Here is a 16,085-nt window from a genome sequence, read left to right on the forward strand (position 1 = left end):
TCCGTGTTTCTGAAGGGGAAAAAAAAAAAAAAAGAGAGGAGAACATTACAGTATATAATGAATTCTACCATCAGTGGTAGTCCAGATAGTCCAAGCTGTAGACTATCACATTGCTGACAGTGCAGTAACAGCTTCATGGCAACTGCAGGAACAGTTATGAAGGTACAGAATAGTACTGTGTTTGCTAGTGATAACACACACAGGCAACTTCCATTGTTGGTGTGTGTATATTCCAGCAACTAGAAACAAGCTACAATTTCTCTTAAAGGGCTATATATATGTCTTTTAAGTCAGATCTGCTAGAGTGTAACTGGGGTATTGAAACTTGAAAGATCCAAGTTAGGCATTTAAAAAACCTAGATAAGATCCCCAGTAAGACTTGTCAGCCATTCAGAACAAAAATCACAGTGGACACTCCGAAGCATGACAGAAATGGTAGCTGGAGGAAAGAAAAGAAAACAGAAATCATCACAGTGTGTGTCCACAGCATGTAAGCTCAGATGCCTAACTTGGGTTGTTCCAAGTAAGAACTTGCTGTGTGCTAACAGCGGAGACAGTACGTCTGACTAGTTTGAGAAGTTTTCACATGCTCTGCATTAACTGCAAACATCTCTCTTATTCTCTTACTACCTAGAGTAGAGGAATCAGAGCTCTAGCACTTCAAACAAGGGAAACTGTCCTTGAGGAGGCAGGAACAGAACAGAGCTGGCAGCTCTTTAAGGACACCCTTCTATAAGCACAAGAGCTCTCCATCCCCCAGCAGAAGAAATTGAGCAGAGGAGGTGGGTAACCAGCATGGCTGAGCAAGGACCTTCAGCTTAAACTGAGGGAAAAGAGGGAAATGTACAGGAAGTGGAAGCAGGGTTATGTAGCCTGGGTAGAATACAGGGACATTGTTTTTATGTGTAGAGAAAGGATTAGGAAAGTCAAGGCACAGATGGAGCTGAACTTGGCAAGGGAAGTGAAAAATAATAATAAGAGGATCTACAGGTACACAGACTGGAAGAGACAGGCCAAGGAGAATATTCCACCTCTGATATATGAGGACAGAGAACTGGCTTCCTCAGACATGGAAAAATCTGAGGTGCTCAATGAGTGCTTTGCCTCAGTCTTCACTGGTGGTCAGGCTCTCCGTGTTGGCCAGGACCCTGAACATCTAGGTATGGGTGAGAGGAGCATATTGTGTCCCACTGTAACAGTGGAACAAGTCTGAGAACTCCTCATGAAAATGAATGTATAGGGGGCCAGATGATATCCATCTTAGGGTTCTGAGAGAGATGGCTGATGTGGTCGCCAAGGTGTTCTCCATCATATTTGAAAAATCATGGCTGTCAGGTGAAATCCCTGGTGACAGGAAAAAGGGAAACATCATTCCCATTTTTAAGAAAGGGAGAAAGGAATACCCGGGGAACTACAGGCTGGTGAGCCTCACCTCCATGCTTGGGAAGATCCTCTGAGTTACCATGTTAAGGCATGTACAAGATGAAAAAGTGATCCGAGACAGCCAGCATGGATTCATCAAGGGCAGATTGTGCCTGACTGATCTGGTGGACTTCTATGAGTGACCGCATTGGTGGACAGGTGAAGGGCAAGAGATGTCATCTACCTAGACTTCTGCAAAGTCTTTGACATGGTCCCTCACTATATCCTTCTCTCTAACTTAAAGAGGTATGGATTTGAAACATGGACTGTTTGATGGATTAAGAACTGGTTGGCTCGTTACAGCCAAAGGATTGTGGTCCACGGTTCTACGTCTGGGTGGAGGCCTGTCACAAGTGATGTCCCCAAGTGTTGGTCTTGGGACTGGTGCTCTTCAACAATTTAATCAAAAACATAGATGATGGAATCAAGTACACCTTCAGCAAATTTGCACATGATACCAAGCTGAGCAGTACAGTTGATTCAGTGAAGGGAAGGGACCTGGACAGGCTGGAGAAGTGGGCCCATGTCAGCCTAATGAGGTTTAACAAGGTCAAGCACAAGGTAATGCACTTGGACTAGGGCAATCCCAGGTATTTATACAGACTGGAGGAAGAACTCCTTCAGAACAGACCTGTGTAGAAGGACTTGGGGGTCCAGGTGAATGAGAAGCTGGACATGAGCCGTCAATGTGCACTTGCAGCCCCAACTATATACTGGGCTACTTGTAGGCCAACTATACACTGGGCTACATTAAAAAAAGGGGTGGCGAGCAGGGAGAGGGAGGTGATTGACCCCCTCTACTCGACTCTTGTGAGGCTCCATCTGCAGTGCTGCGTCCAGGCCTGGGGCCCCTGGGACAAGAAAGACATGTAGAGTTATTCACTAGAGTTGTTTAATCAAATTAATTTTGCTGAGAAGGCAACTGCTTACAAATACAGATGAAACTTCAGGTTGAATTACAACAATAAAAATAATTAAGTAAATTAAGTAATTTTAGACTCATTCTTTCACAGAGTTTACCCACTCAGCTTTCCCTTCCTTTTTTTTTTCCCAGTTGTTCACATGATGATACTTAAAAAATATTTTCAGCATTAAATTCTGAGATTATTTTTGAGAATATGTTTCCCAGTATAGTGGAAATACAAGTCACAGCCTGAAACAGTGATTGAGCACTTGATGGGAAGGCAGATCCAACCCAGGGGAACTCAGGTGCATGTAATGTAGAAGGGGTGTAGTCAGCATCCACCCCTTCCCAAACCTCATTTATGGGTTGGTAGTGGAGGCAAGTGCATCTCTTACTAGAGATTTCTTTCTACTTGAGGCCTTTTAAAGGTAAGCAGCTTTCTCTTTTTGTTTCTGAATTTGTAGCTGTTGCAGCTAAAAACTTCGCTGCCTCTGTTTTATTGCAGTACTTTTCATCACATTAAAGCATCACACTTTGCCAAGTTGAAATTCTTACTCTGAGTTAAAGTGGTACAGGAATTATATACATTAAATTTCTGCACTTAAAAAAAATATCATTAAGACATAAAGGAAATTATCTGAAGAGTCTATACGAGAAGTTGTGCTTGTGAAATGCTGTAATTGCTAACAATGGTTCATGGATAGAAGTGATCTACAAATTAAGTGAAAGGGCAAGCATGCGTACTATGTATTTCATCTATACAAAGCACAGTAGTAATTATGAAACTACCTGTTTTGTCTGCTCTGTGCTATTGCATGAAATTAATTTGATTCTGGAGGAAAATAATGTCCTAGAGGAAGGACATAAGCAGGTAAAGCCTATTACTTGTGGTAGAGAAGAATAGAGACTAGTAACTTATTTAACATTAAATGCTTATAATTTACTTTATGGAAAGACTTTACTCTCCTTAACAGTAAAGAAAGATGTTGGACTGTAAATCAAAAATACTGTCTCTTCAAGCAGGAGGGTAACTTGTTTACTTTCTAACTACTTGCTGACAAGACTGTAACGCAAGAAGTTTAAAATAGCATCTGTTTATGCTAGATGTAAAAAAAGTATGACAGCGATGTGACAGCCTTTGCCTACTTCTCTTACAGCTGTTGTCATGCAAGTTAGAACATATCTCTGGATTGCTGAATGTCTGTTGAGTGTATCATGAGTCAAACAAATTAACTGATTGAATTCAACATTTGGAGTTGTTAAATCCATCTATATTTTGGACTGTTATATCCATCTGCATTTCACTTTAAATTATGCTACAAGTGCTTGCTGTAGATAATTGATTTCTAACTCTTACAAGAGCTCTTACACTTTAAGTAGCAATTTCGGAAAGATTCTCCTGAGCTGTGTTTGCATTGTAAGAGCATTCATGTTAAGAACCTTCAGGTTTTCAATGTGCTTTTCCTGAAATTATAAGAATGACTATACTCGTTTCCCTCAACTACTACTTTAAGTTCTCTTTTTCAGACAGACTGCTGGTACTTGTGTGTGGCTATGATTATTATTTGGGCAAAAATAAAATAGAATTTTAGCTACTGACTTTAGAACATTTAGGGCATGATTTGCTGAGGAGAAATATGTTAAAGAAAATAATGCCTTCCTGTTAACTGGCATCTACTTCCTTCCTGTTGGACGTATCAGAAAGGGTGTAAACCCTTTTACTTAGGATTTTCACAGTGGTCATAGCTTTATTCAGACTTCATACAGTATAGCATGACAATCCAACACACAAAAATGATTTTCTGAGGCTGCCTGGCATGTTCCTGTATGTACAATGTAAGGTAGAAAGGACAAATGTCAGCCCTTTCAGAAATGTATACGTACAGAAAAGTTGAAAAAATGTGTAATTCCCTTTCGGGCATTCTTCTGATGTTTTTATATTATTTTGCATTACGTTCATTTTACAGCCTGTTTTTAAAGCATGAACAGATGCAGTACAGACTCTTCATGAATGTCCATCACATACTGTTCAAATAGTATCTCCATCTAGTGTGTACTGTGATTTACATTGTCACAAATAAAAGATAAACAGCTTTGAATATACATATTCAAATATGTACATAGTTGGTGAATAACTGATTAGCACATCAGTAGAAATGTTGCAGATGGTAATTTGCAATCCATCAGAAGCTAACTGCTTGCTACAGTCAAGATATGTTGTAGGATCCATTGTATATTAATATACAGGAATCCTTTATAAAATTTAACTATAGTCTTTACCTATTATTTTCTTACCTTCTGTAGACTCCTTTCCCGGAAACAATTCTATTGTCTACTATTAATTTTCTGTTGCATTATTTTTCTTTGCCCTAATTCTGGAACTAGTGAAGTTATTCAGTGAAGTAGGTTCCCTTAAGCTGGCAATGAGTAATAGTGATGGCAGGCCTCCTTCTGTAAAGCAAGCACTCACATGATGAGAAATCTTTCTACTTGGAAAAACTTGATTATTTCTTAACCACTATTTGGCTTTCCAGAGAAGAATCTTAGGAAATTTGCTAAATTGTCTGTGTGGAACTGTTTGCTTTCAGTGAAAATAATCAAAAAGTCTTTCTAAAACTAGAGTTATAAGCAGAGAGTTGTTTAATGTAGACAATGCAAGTACGTTCAGAAAAAAGTTTACCTAGTTATCACTGAGGTCACAGCCAAATATTAGTTAATGTTGCAGGAGTAAGAGAAGAGTGGCTAATTTCATTACCTGTGCTGTCACGTTTTGGCTTCTACACCATGCTGGCAGTCATATCAGATAACAAAATCGTGGTTGTTGATTCAGTGAAAGAATAAAATAATTGGGAATACTTCATAATTTGTTCACACTTAAAATGTAACTGGTATGCGAATAATATATGCTGTTGATCAACTAAGGGAAGACATTTCTCCCAGATAAAATATGGGAGAATGTGAAGTATCTGTTTACTAAATAAATTTGTTTTTTTGTTTTTTTTTAAAGTACTAACCGATCCTATTTACCTTTTTAAGTTCAACAGATTCTTGGCCATCTGTTGCTGGTAATACTAATTTTCATTCCTCTTGACATCATATCTGCTGTAGTCAGCTCAAATTAATTTCAGAGATGATGCATAAAGAATAAAAATGTTTCTGCATTTCAGCTACTGGGGCTCCTGAGGAGCGGATACAATATTATATCATCAGATATCTAAATTCACCTACTCAATCTTCTCTGTGCTTCAAGGGCAGCCTTCTCTTCCATTGTCTCTGAAGATTTCTTGACTGAATCAAGATAGGAGGGGATTACAGGTCTTTATTTATCTCAATATACTATTATGAATGTATTTACTAGTATCTTGTGGTCCAGTTATCAGCATACAAGTTTACAAAGACAGGAGATAGCAGAGTAAATCACAGCTATGTGACAAATAGCAGAGTGACATGTTGATTATTCTGTGAGTACCGTGAAGAAGCCTGTCAATACCAGTAAAACTCATGAAGTCTTTCTGTTAGACTGGCTGACACTCTGTCGATGCCAGAGAGGTGATGTCAGCCAAGCTGTAGAACAGCATCTGTCATTTCCACAAACTCATCAGCAACACCCATGGGTGAAATGGCATTTAGTTTATGTAGCTGGTACTAATCAATCACTTGTTTCCCAGCAGTCTTACAAACAAAAAGAAATGTGCTTGTGTGTAGACTCCTCATCTTTGTACATTAAACCTATGTTTGAGTGGCTTAATATGCAAATGTCAAGATTCTATTGAAAATTCTTTGACCACTGTTTTATGCAGTGGAGTTAAGAGAACAGTTTCTATGTGTAATGGCTGCATTTATCCCCTTTTCCCTCTTCTTGTTGTCTACCAACACAGCCAAAATTTTCCTAAAATTTAGTTCTTATTTATCATATAAATACAAAATGAAGCCTGACATGCAACATGGAAAATGAAATATACATAATGCTGTGGGAGTCAAAACAGTGGTTAAGACAAAGCAAACAATTGTAGCTGCAGTCAGCAACATATCTATCTTAATGAATAATCTTCTTTATGAGTTTGCTTGAAGTTTTGGTGGAATTTTGGGGGGATTTGATAATTTAGGAACTAATTTTATTTTCAAGAAAACTAACAAAAAATATCACTGTTGATGGAAACAGAATATAACCCACTGGTTTTCTCTATTTCATTAAAAATATAGAAACAAATTTAATTGTATGTAGCAGCAGAAGAAGAATAAAATAAGGACAAAGAATAAAATAATTTCAAGAAGAACATCTCTCTAAAAACAAGTTGTGTTAGAAGAAGCACACAGTAACACAATCTTATAGCAGCCTTTTAGGGATAAAACAACAGAATTTTCATTCCTAGAATCTGAAAACTCTGGTGACCTGACATCCAACGCTTCCAAAAAATCTCCATAAATCATCAAATTCACACTAGAAAACTGACTGTAGACCTGACATTTGAGATAATTTGTTTTTCTTTGTTGCCTTTTTGTTAAACACCTGTTAGTGGAAGTTTAGTAACACCCTCAAGAATAGGCCTTTTAATTTGCTTTAAAGCCTCATCTTCATTTTTGTACTTACTTTCAGACCTGATTATTAAAATTTCCCTCTACAGATCAAATTCCTGAATGAACCTTGTTTGGGCAATCTCGGAAGATAAGGGTAAAAGATCTGTATTCTGACTTTTCTAGCTCAAAAAGTTTAAAGAACAATAAAGACCTTCTCAACATGTAAACATATTATGCCAGTTAACTAAGAGAAGCTTGATTCGATGTTGAAAATGTTTGAACAAACTAGTTATGTTTAAATGATAAGTATGGACTTGCAAGACATCCTACTGAAGTCACAATGTTTTTTACAGTATAAAGGTTGTCCTAAATATGATTATTTCTTATGCTGTTTTAAACCATGAATACTAAATTGAATGAAGTTTTCAGGATTTGAGCTGTCACTAACTGAGGAAGAAAGAAGTAACTGAATGAAGCTGCTTAAAGGTCACTGACTTCACTACATGCTAACACTCAGTTACCATTACACTGCTGGGACTCTCCTTATTCTGAAGATCCATCTAGAATGAGGAGTCACAGCCATTTCTGTCAGTGATGCTAAATCCTGAACAACATCTAAGAAGTGAAGTTCCTGCTCAAATCAGCTAAAATCTTCTCTTACCTTGTTCTTTTCACATTTTCAATTCTCTGTTCTCCTCCAAAAGGAAGAAAAGAGCAGAAAACATTCTTGTTCCTTGCAGTTCTGACCACTCACTTCTCTTCCCCCAGTAGTTTTTCTAGGGGTCTGACAAAAGGAATAGGCTGAAGGGAGAGGGGAGCATGATAAAATCTGTGCAGAAGGTGGCTGTGATAGGGAAGAGATTACTATGTTCAATACAGTAGTCTGAGGTGGCAGAACAAGTAGGGAAAATTATTTTTAGTTTGTTATGAGCAGCTCAGCTTAGCAGGACAAAATGCGTGCTTTGGGCAATGAATATATTATCTGTTGTGATCATATTAGGAAACTTACTTGACTTGAGCATAAATAACTGATCTGTGGTACACTGGTGTATATATATTTGAAAGCACAACAGTTGACTCCTGCCTGTGACTTAGATAAAAAGACTTATGTTCTGTAGCTTGGCAAGATTTCTAGATTTCTGGGGAGTGTTAGTTCAATTACTACTAAACTCGTTTAACCATCCTTTCTGCTAAGGGCATGACATGTCTGAAAATACTAGTTTTTCTGCATTAGGGATTCCTACAGGCCTAGCAAGGGAGTCACCAGTATCACAAGTGATTGTATAAGGAGTTATGAGGAGGGCATGAGTAAAATGACATGGCAATATGGGAATGAAAGAGCAAAGAAAAACAGGCAAGCCGTCAAGCGTTAGTGATCTGAAACATTAGTGATTAGGGAAGCAAAATAGGTATGAACTACATTTTTGGACTGATGGATCTTCTTTCTGATACAATGATTACAAAATCTTAATAAATCAAAATTTTAATATTTTTGTGGAGTAAAATGAGTAATTGTAATTTTAAAATTCATTGATAACCTTGTACAATAACTTAAGATTAGCTTTTTTTTTTTTTTTTTTTTTTTTAGACTTACTGTCTCAGTATTAAAAAAAAAAAAAAATCTAATTTGAAGCTTTCTTTTAGAAAGAAGAAATGCCAGCATTGCCTCTGTTTTCAAAGTATCACAGAACAGTTGTTAAGCTACAAAACCATGCTACAGAATAACCTAGAATTTGTAGAGCCTACCTTTCTCCTGTGGGATGGCACAATAAAGTATGTTTCAATATTATGTTTCTTCAAGAAACTATTCCTTTCATGGCCATATCCTGGTTCTACTTCATAGTCCCCATTTAGGCACTCTAGGGTGGTCTTTGTAATATGAACTTTCCTGGAGAGAAAAACGGGACCTTCTTTAAAGCAGTGATACGTCACTAGTTGCTACTGTGCAAAAGATCATAATAGGATATGTATATTTAGCCACATAAATCAAAGTATTTCTAGCAAAATGGTAACTGCAATATCTCCAAAGATTTGCAGACTTCTTGATTGGTAGAAAGTGGAAGTCTGCACATCATCTTTCATATTGTGTAATTTTGTTAATTTATCTCTCTGTCTGTTGTGGGGAAAAAAAACCCTAGCCTCTTAAGTGCATAAAAGATAAAAAATTTTTGTTCTCATCCTGTTTCCCTTAACAGTTCTCAAATGCACTGTTTACTTACTCTGTTTTATGGGCAGATTTCTCATCCACTGTACTTGGGAAGCACATACATTTTTGACACATGTGAGACTGCATATACAGAAAACTATCTTCACATTTTCTCCTGAAAGATCATTCATATTTGAAATGACTTTCTACAAGGTATCTGAAAAGCTGTTACAAACTTTCTTTTTTTTTTTTTTTTTTAAACTGGGAAGCCTCAAGGTAAGGAATACTCAGAAACATTGTTTAAACTCTCTTAAACGTATATAGCAAACAGAAATTCACTCAGACAGAAAAATGAAGAGGCTCCATTGTTCCCCTGTTCAGAACGTCAAAATCTTGTAAAAATCTAACAAAGATTGCAAGATTGTAGTTCAAATGCAAGTTGCATTTGAAGAGGTGTACTGATGCACTGTGTCCACTTAAATTGAGTCCAAGGCTGTCCAAGGAGTACTTAAAATTCCAAGGCATGCCTCATGCAATGGCTGCAGGTTTATGTACTACTGTATCATCTGCAGACACATGATGGATATCTGAACATGTAAGCAGGTATTTTCTTTTGGCAGCAGACAACTAGTATTGACTACTTGTCCTTGTAAGTAGAGTAAGGAACATATGTATACCCTCCTGTCCCCCTTCCTGTGTACGAATCCAAAAATTCCTGAAGTGTATAGGGAGCTTTACTTTTATAACTTCAAATGATTATGAACGTCTAGCATTTTTACTTTCCTAGTGCTGTCTCATTTCTTCTCTTTCTATGTGGCAGTTTCTAAAAAGGAGTTTGGAAAACACTTACTAAGAGAACTTATTTCTACTGCTTTTCAAAATTTTACTTCCAATCTATTAAGAACAAAAACTTCAAGGTCATTTGCACAGTTCCACAGGAGATAATGCAGTTGCTGCTCTTACTGTACACAACTCTCAACCCTTCTTATGAATAGCAAGTACAGTGCAAGTGGGACGAAGGAGGAAATTATTCACCAACATGGTCTCTGGTTCTTTTTCTATAGGTCTTTCTGAGACTTACCCAGGCAATCCTCCAGCTTCCATTACATTGGCTAAAGTAACATCATTTGACCAGACATCGTATTGCCATTTTCGGAGACCTAGGACCCCACAAAGCACCCTTCCTGTATGTAATCCAACTCTCATGTTGAGATCAACCTCTGTGGCTTCTGCAACAGATCTGGAATATATAGCATCAGAATATAAGTCTTTAGACAGTACCATTACTCTTATTTTCTTTTTCAGTACTTTCCCCAAAGTTAATAAATATACACATGATTCAAGAAATGACTTTATTAGGAATACAGGACAGAAACATGATGAAACTACTAAATTGGTGCAAAATCAGTAGAAGAGTGATAATAAACATTCATGTACTCCCAAAGCCCTGAGAAGAGTGGCATAGAAATCACCTCTAACTATGGCTGACTATGGACCACAACTTATGAATTAAAGCTAAACTTCTGAGATTTTCATTGTATACCTGGAAGAGGAGGAATTAATTGGTGAAATCATTATTGACAGAGCTTTGATTTTGACGCCACTATAAGGGAGGATTCTTTGTGAAGTACATTCTCACTCTGCAGTGACCTGTGAATGTTGAAAAGGATTCCTGAAACTAATAATTTTACATAGTTCATGAAGAGATAATGTTGTGCATAAATCTTTGCAGTTTGTCCTGCTACAAAGGCATGTGGAATTTCACATTTAAGTTGCAGTTCAAAAGCAGACATAATGAGAAAATAAAAAAGCTACCTAATTTATGTAATATTTAATTTTCTGTAGGTTTCTAAATTAAAACTTTCCAAGGGATTTCATAGAAGTCCTTAAACTCATACTCTGGCTATATTTTATCCTTACCTTTCATTGGCCAGCATGTTTTTAAAAATATCATCAAGCCACAAGAGATGGAGATCTTTAGAAAAACTTTGCGGCTGTTTTAGGGGTAGCAATCATATTTATTTCTTGTACAGCTGTACTTTAAAAGGTACAGTTAATTGAAAGGGCATGTGCAGCATAGGACAAGATGAGATGCGTTACGGCACTATACTCCTGGCATCAATTTAAGAAGCTCTGCAGCCTTGGATTGCTGCAGAACTACATGCTGTGTCGGCCCTCACTAATGCAGGTAACTGTAGAAATCTATTGTCACCATAGGAAATCTAGGCCTGACACAATTTTTAGTCATATTTAATACAACAGCAGAGAGAGACTTATGCACAGCTTTCTAATAGATTAAGTATTTCCTTGTCCTATTTCTATCTACTGAAAGTTGACCTTTCATTATACAGTATCTGCTTGCAGGCAAACCTTAAATACGACTCCAAGGAATTATTATCATTGTTACACTTCTTATGTTCACTGTGTGCTTGGCAAAGCCCCAAGGAAATAAAGGAGATAATGAGACAAGCCACCTAATGATAACTTTGTCTTCACTGTGCACATGCACTGTGCCATTCACTGAGTGAGCTTATACTAAGACCATAGCATGTAGCCTGCAAGCCAAATCATTTCAGGACTAAGGCTTGCTCACTTGTGTATGTTCTGCTGGCTAACTAAAGTAGTATTTAATTCATAGAGTCATAGAATAACCGAAGTTGGAAAAGACCCTCAGGATTACTCAGTCCAACCGTCCACTGATCACCAATAGCCAAACAATGGCTGAACCATGTCCCTCAACACAAGTCCAAATGTTCCTTGAACACCTCCAGGGTCAGTGACTCCACCAGCTCCCTGTGCAGCCCAGTCCAGAGCCTGACCACTCTTTCAGAGAAGTAGTATTTCCTAACATCCAGCCTGAATCGACACTGGTACATCTTGAAGCCACTTCACCACCATACCTACAATAGTGTGAGTTTTCCTAGAAGCAGATTAACATTAAAAAACCTTTTCATTTAAAATAGTCTATAAAATATCATGGTACATGAAAATACAATGCAGTTGCAGTGACCAAAACTACTACTACTTTCTTTACTACTTTCTTTACTACTTTCTTTACTACTACTTTCTTTGCCTCAGCTTGCTCACCTGCTTATAGAAATTTGAATATTAGAACAAAATAAATAAAAGAAATGGGCAGAGAAATACAACATGAACGATCATATTCCTTGCTTTAAAAAGCTAGACTGCACCAACGAACCATAAAGCAGACTATTAAAACATTTTATATTGAACAAAATATTTCCCAAGTGTAAAATCTGAATCTTGAAAACATTCCTCACTCTTTTTTTCCTTTTTTTTTTCTTTCTCCAGAAAGAGATGGTTCAAGCATCAGACTTCACAATAATTAACTAAACAGCAACAGAACATGCAGGTGCAATATAAGACCAAATTTCATCTGTTAGGAGTCAACAATATAAGATCAAGTTATCAGTGTTATTCACGTGTTGTTCACTATTTGATAGAAAAATAAAGCTGATTTATCCCCTGATAGATCCCACTAAGGTACCTAGATTTCAGAAAACAAGGGTTCCTAGGTCTTTTCCTTCACATCTCTTCAAACCCCACAAATAGCAGAAATATTCAATATAGGAGACAAGTCCTATTATAAAATAATTCTCCTCCCGCATAATATATACCATAATTCTTAAACCATAATTGTCCAACCTTCTGGCTTGCTTGGGGATGTATAAAATATATAATACATTTAATGTACTTAAGTAACAAGGCTTATTTTATGTGGGGTTGTTTGTTTGTTTGTTTGTTTTCAATTAAATCTTAAAAAAGCAACAGAGAGCAACAGAAACATAAAGGTAGTGAGATGTTTGGCCTTGTTTTTGTGAAACTAATTCAACAGTTTGGCTCAGTTGAGGTGGTTGTCATTCTCAGTGAATTCTCAAGGTGTTCATCAGAGATTTTTTGATGCAATTACTTTTCCTGTGCTTCATACTTGAAAATAATTGTTTGAAAATAAATGTACTGCCAAAAACTGCCAAACTGCCAAAAATGATGACATGATGACATGATGACATGTCAAAAATGATGACATGACTAAGGTGTGACTATGAAGTATTTTTCTTTGTTAAGAAAGGGCTTATGAAAGTCTGGTACAGAAAACCATTTTTCGTTGAATGTCTGATTGCAACTCTTCACATTCTGTGTGAAAATTCTCAAGTAACATATTTATGTTAACTGCAAGTGGAATTGCAAATACACAAAAAAAATTGATATCTTATTTTGAAATCTTGAAATCTATTCTCAAATTTATTTATCAAAATGGAAAACACAGCTGCATATTTTCCACTGTTCACAGGACTGTGTTTAGTCATTGTATCAAAATGCATGAAATTATTCTCCATAACTTGAGCTTGCCACAATTTAAGTTTCATTTCAGATACTGTTATTGTCTGAAATATACAACAGATATGATGGCTTTTACATTGAAGTTGTTCGTTTAACTCATTTAAATGAGCGGTCAAATCCACCAAAAATTTGTGATACATTTTTAATCTTCACATTCTGGCACAAATTTTCTTTTTGATTCACAAAGGACTTGATGCCACTTTGGAAATCATAAAGCCTCTTTAGCATCTTACCTCAACTTAGCCACCTTCCTTCAGAAAAGTAAATGATGAACCCATAAACAGGAACTCCTGGAATTTGCAATGATTCAGTCCTTTGGACTTAATGAAATTCTCAGCTTTGATCATAGAATCACAAGGTTGGACTAGATGACCTACAAGATCATCTAGTCCAACCATCCTCCCATTACCATTGCTACCATGAAGGCTTACGTTAAATTTTTCATCAACCAGAATCACTAAGTCCTTCTCAGCATGGCTACTGTCATGGATTTCTTCTCCCTTTTTATATATGTATCTGGGATTATCTCAGCCTAAGAGCAAAATGTTGCATTTTGCTTTGTTATCCTCTGGATGCCAACCCTTTTTTAATTTTAATTTTTTAATTAAATTTTTTAATACAGTATTTTTTTTTAATTTGCTGTATTAATTGTACTACTTAGATTGGTGTCATCAGTAAACTTGCTGAGGGTACCTTCAATTGCATCTTCTATGCCACTGATAAAGATGTTGAGTACTGGACCCAAGACAGATCCCCAGGGCACAGAGCTGATTACCAAACTCCACCTCAACATAGAGCCATTGATCAAAAGCCTACAGCTGTTCCAACCAATTCCTTATCCACCAAATAGTCCACCCCTCAAATCCGTATCTCTGAAATTTAGAGATAAGGATGTGGTGGGGAACCATTTAAAGGCTTTGCACAAGTCCAGGCAAATGACATTGGTCACCTTCACTTTGTCCACCAGGGTGGACTCCATCACAGAAGACCACCAGATTGGTCAGGCAAGACCTCCCCTTGGTGAAGCCATGCTGGCTGTCTCAGATCCCCTGCTCATCCCTCATGTGTCTTAACATGTCTTCTAGGAGGATCTGTTCCATGATCTTCTCAGGCACATCCCCTTAGTCAAGGGAATGAATATAATCAAAATGTACAATTTATGTAATGATACAAATGGTTACAGCATTCCGTTACATTTTTAATAAGTTATGAATGTTAACCTCAATACCTGTACCAATATTTATATCCTGTTCACCAGATTCCCTCCTTGTTTCTAATTGGAAACAACACAGTTCATTTCTCGCCCTTGGAGTAGAAAGAAAACATAACACTGTCTGCTTTAATTGCTCGTTTGATTGTTTACAACCCATGCGGGGTAGTTTCATTCTAACCATACTACCATAAGCTTTATACCTCTATTTTATCTGCTCAGCATATTTTCCAAACAAAATAATCTGGGAAATCCGTCTTCTAGATTTTGTGTTTATGAATGAGTGAAAAGTTTTTTCCTAATCTTCAGCAGAGCCTGTTTTCCTGCTCTGAAGCTCTTTGTGCATTTGACTTATCCACACACTCCTGTCAGCAAGAGATCTGGAGCCAGAAAACATAAAAAAATTGAACAGATGATACTCCATTTGCAGTAAAAGAAGAAATATAATTAAGAGTAAGTTCTCTTGGAATGCCCCATCTTCCTGTTCTCTAGCATAATCAGAATTGGTAATTTGGTTTTACTAAGAAGAGAAATGTGCATTCAACTTGGATATTGCAGTCCTTACTGGCAAAATTGCAGGGGGCAGAAGGGACTTCTAGAGATCAAGTCCAATCCCTCAGCTAAACTAGGTTCCCTACTGTAGGTCACAAAGGTAAGTGTCCAGATGAGTCATGAATACCTCCAAAGGAGACTCCACAATCTCTCTGTGCAGCCAGTTCCAGTATTCCATCACCCTCACTGTAAAGGAGTTCTGCATATTTGTGAGGAGCTTTCTATGTTCCAGTTTTTGGCCATAGTTCCTGGTCTTATCACTACACACCACTGAGAAGAGTCTGACCTCATCCCATTGCCTCCTGTAGGAACGTTACTCACACTCCTAATTCCTCATAATAATAATAATAAGAATGGAATAATTGTGCATACATACAGAGGATCATAGAATGGGCCTGGGTTGAAAAGGACTATAATGATCATCTAGTTTCAACCCCCCTGCTATGTGCAGGGTCACCAACCAGCAGACCAGGCTGCTCAGAGCCACATCCAGCCTGGCCTTGAATGCCTCCAGGGATGAGGCATCCACAACCTCTCTCTACAACATATTTCAGTGCTTCACCACCCTCTGGGTGAAAAACTTCCTCTTACTGTCAAACCTAGACCTCTCTTGTCTTAGTTTAAAACCATCCCCCCTTGTAGACAATAATTCCCCCTCCTGTCTATACACTCCCTTCAAGAATTGGAAGGCCACAATGCAGTCTCCCTAGAGCTTTGTCTTTTCCAAGCTAAACAAGCCCAATTCCTCCAATCTTTCCCTCAATGTACATACTGGAGAGCAGTCCTCGAGAATAGCCCTGCAGAGAAGGACCTGGGAGTCCTTGTGGGTAAAAAACTTAACATGAGCCAGTAGTGTGCTCTTGCAGTTTGGAAAGCAAATGGAATCCTAGATTCCATCAGGAGAGGTGTGGCCAGCAGGGACAGGGAGGTAATTGTCCCCCTCTACTCTGCTCTTGTGAGACCCCATCTGG

At 37.6% G+C, this 16,085-nt stretch overlaps 1 protein-coding gene and 1 long non-coding RNA gene across 2 annotated transcripts in view; one reads left to right on the plus strand and one right to left on the minus strand.

Annotated features, from left to right (window-relative positions):
- ADCY1 (adenylate cyclase 1) overlaps positions 1 to 16,085 on the minus strand; it is a 155,305-nt gene that overhangs the window by 46,420 nt on the left and 92,800 nt on the right. Inside the window, exons 6-7 of the mRNA XM_052697657.1 lie at positions 10,072 to 10,230; positions 8,591 to 8,732 (exon numbers count right to left, since the gene is read on the minus strand). Of these exons, the coding sequence (XP_052553617.1) occupies positions 8,591 to 8,732; positions 10,072 to 10,230 (301 nt within the window). The remainder of the gene's footprint in view (positions 1 to 8,590; positions 8,733 to 10,071; positions 10,231 to 16,085) is intronic.
- LOC128087808 (uncharacterized) lies at positions 2,679 to 12,004 on the plus strand. The gene is made up of 3 exons (XR_008210019.1): positions 2,679 to 2,754; positions 10,055 to 10,176; positions 10,296 to 12,004. It is a non-coding gene; the product is annotated as an uncharacterized LOC128087808 (long non-coding RNA).

This window comes from Tympanuchus pallidicinctus, unplaced genomic scaffold, assembly GCF_026119805.1.
Source record: "Tympanuchus pallidicinctus isolate F22 unplaced genomic scaffold, pur_lepc_1.0 scaffold31, whole genome shotgun sequence".
Taxonomy (NCBI): Eukaryota; Metazoa; Chordata; class Aves; order Galliformes; family Phasianidae; genus Tympanuchus; species Tympanuchus pallidicinctus.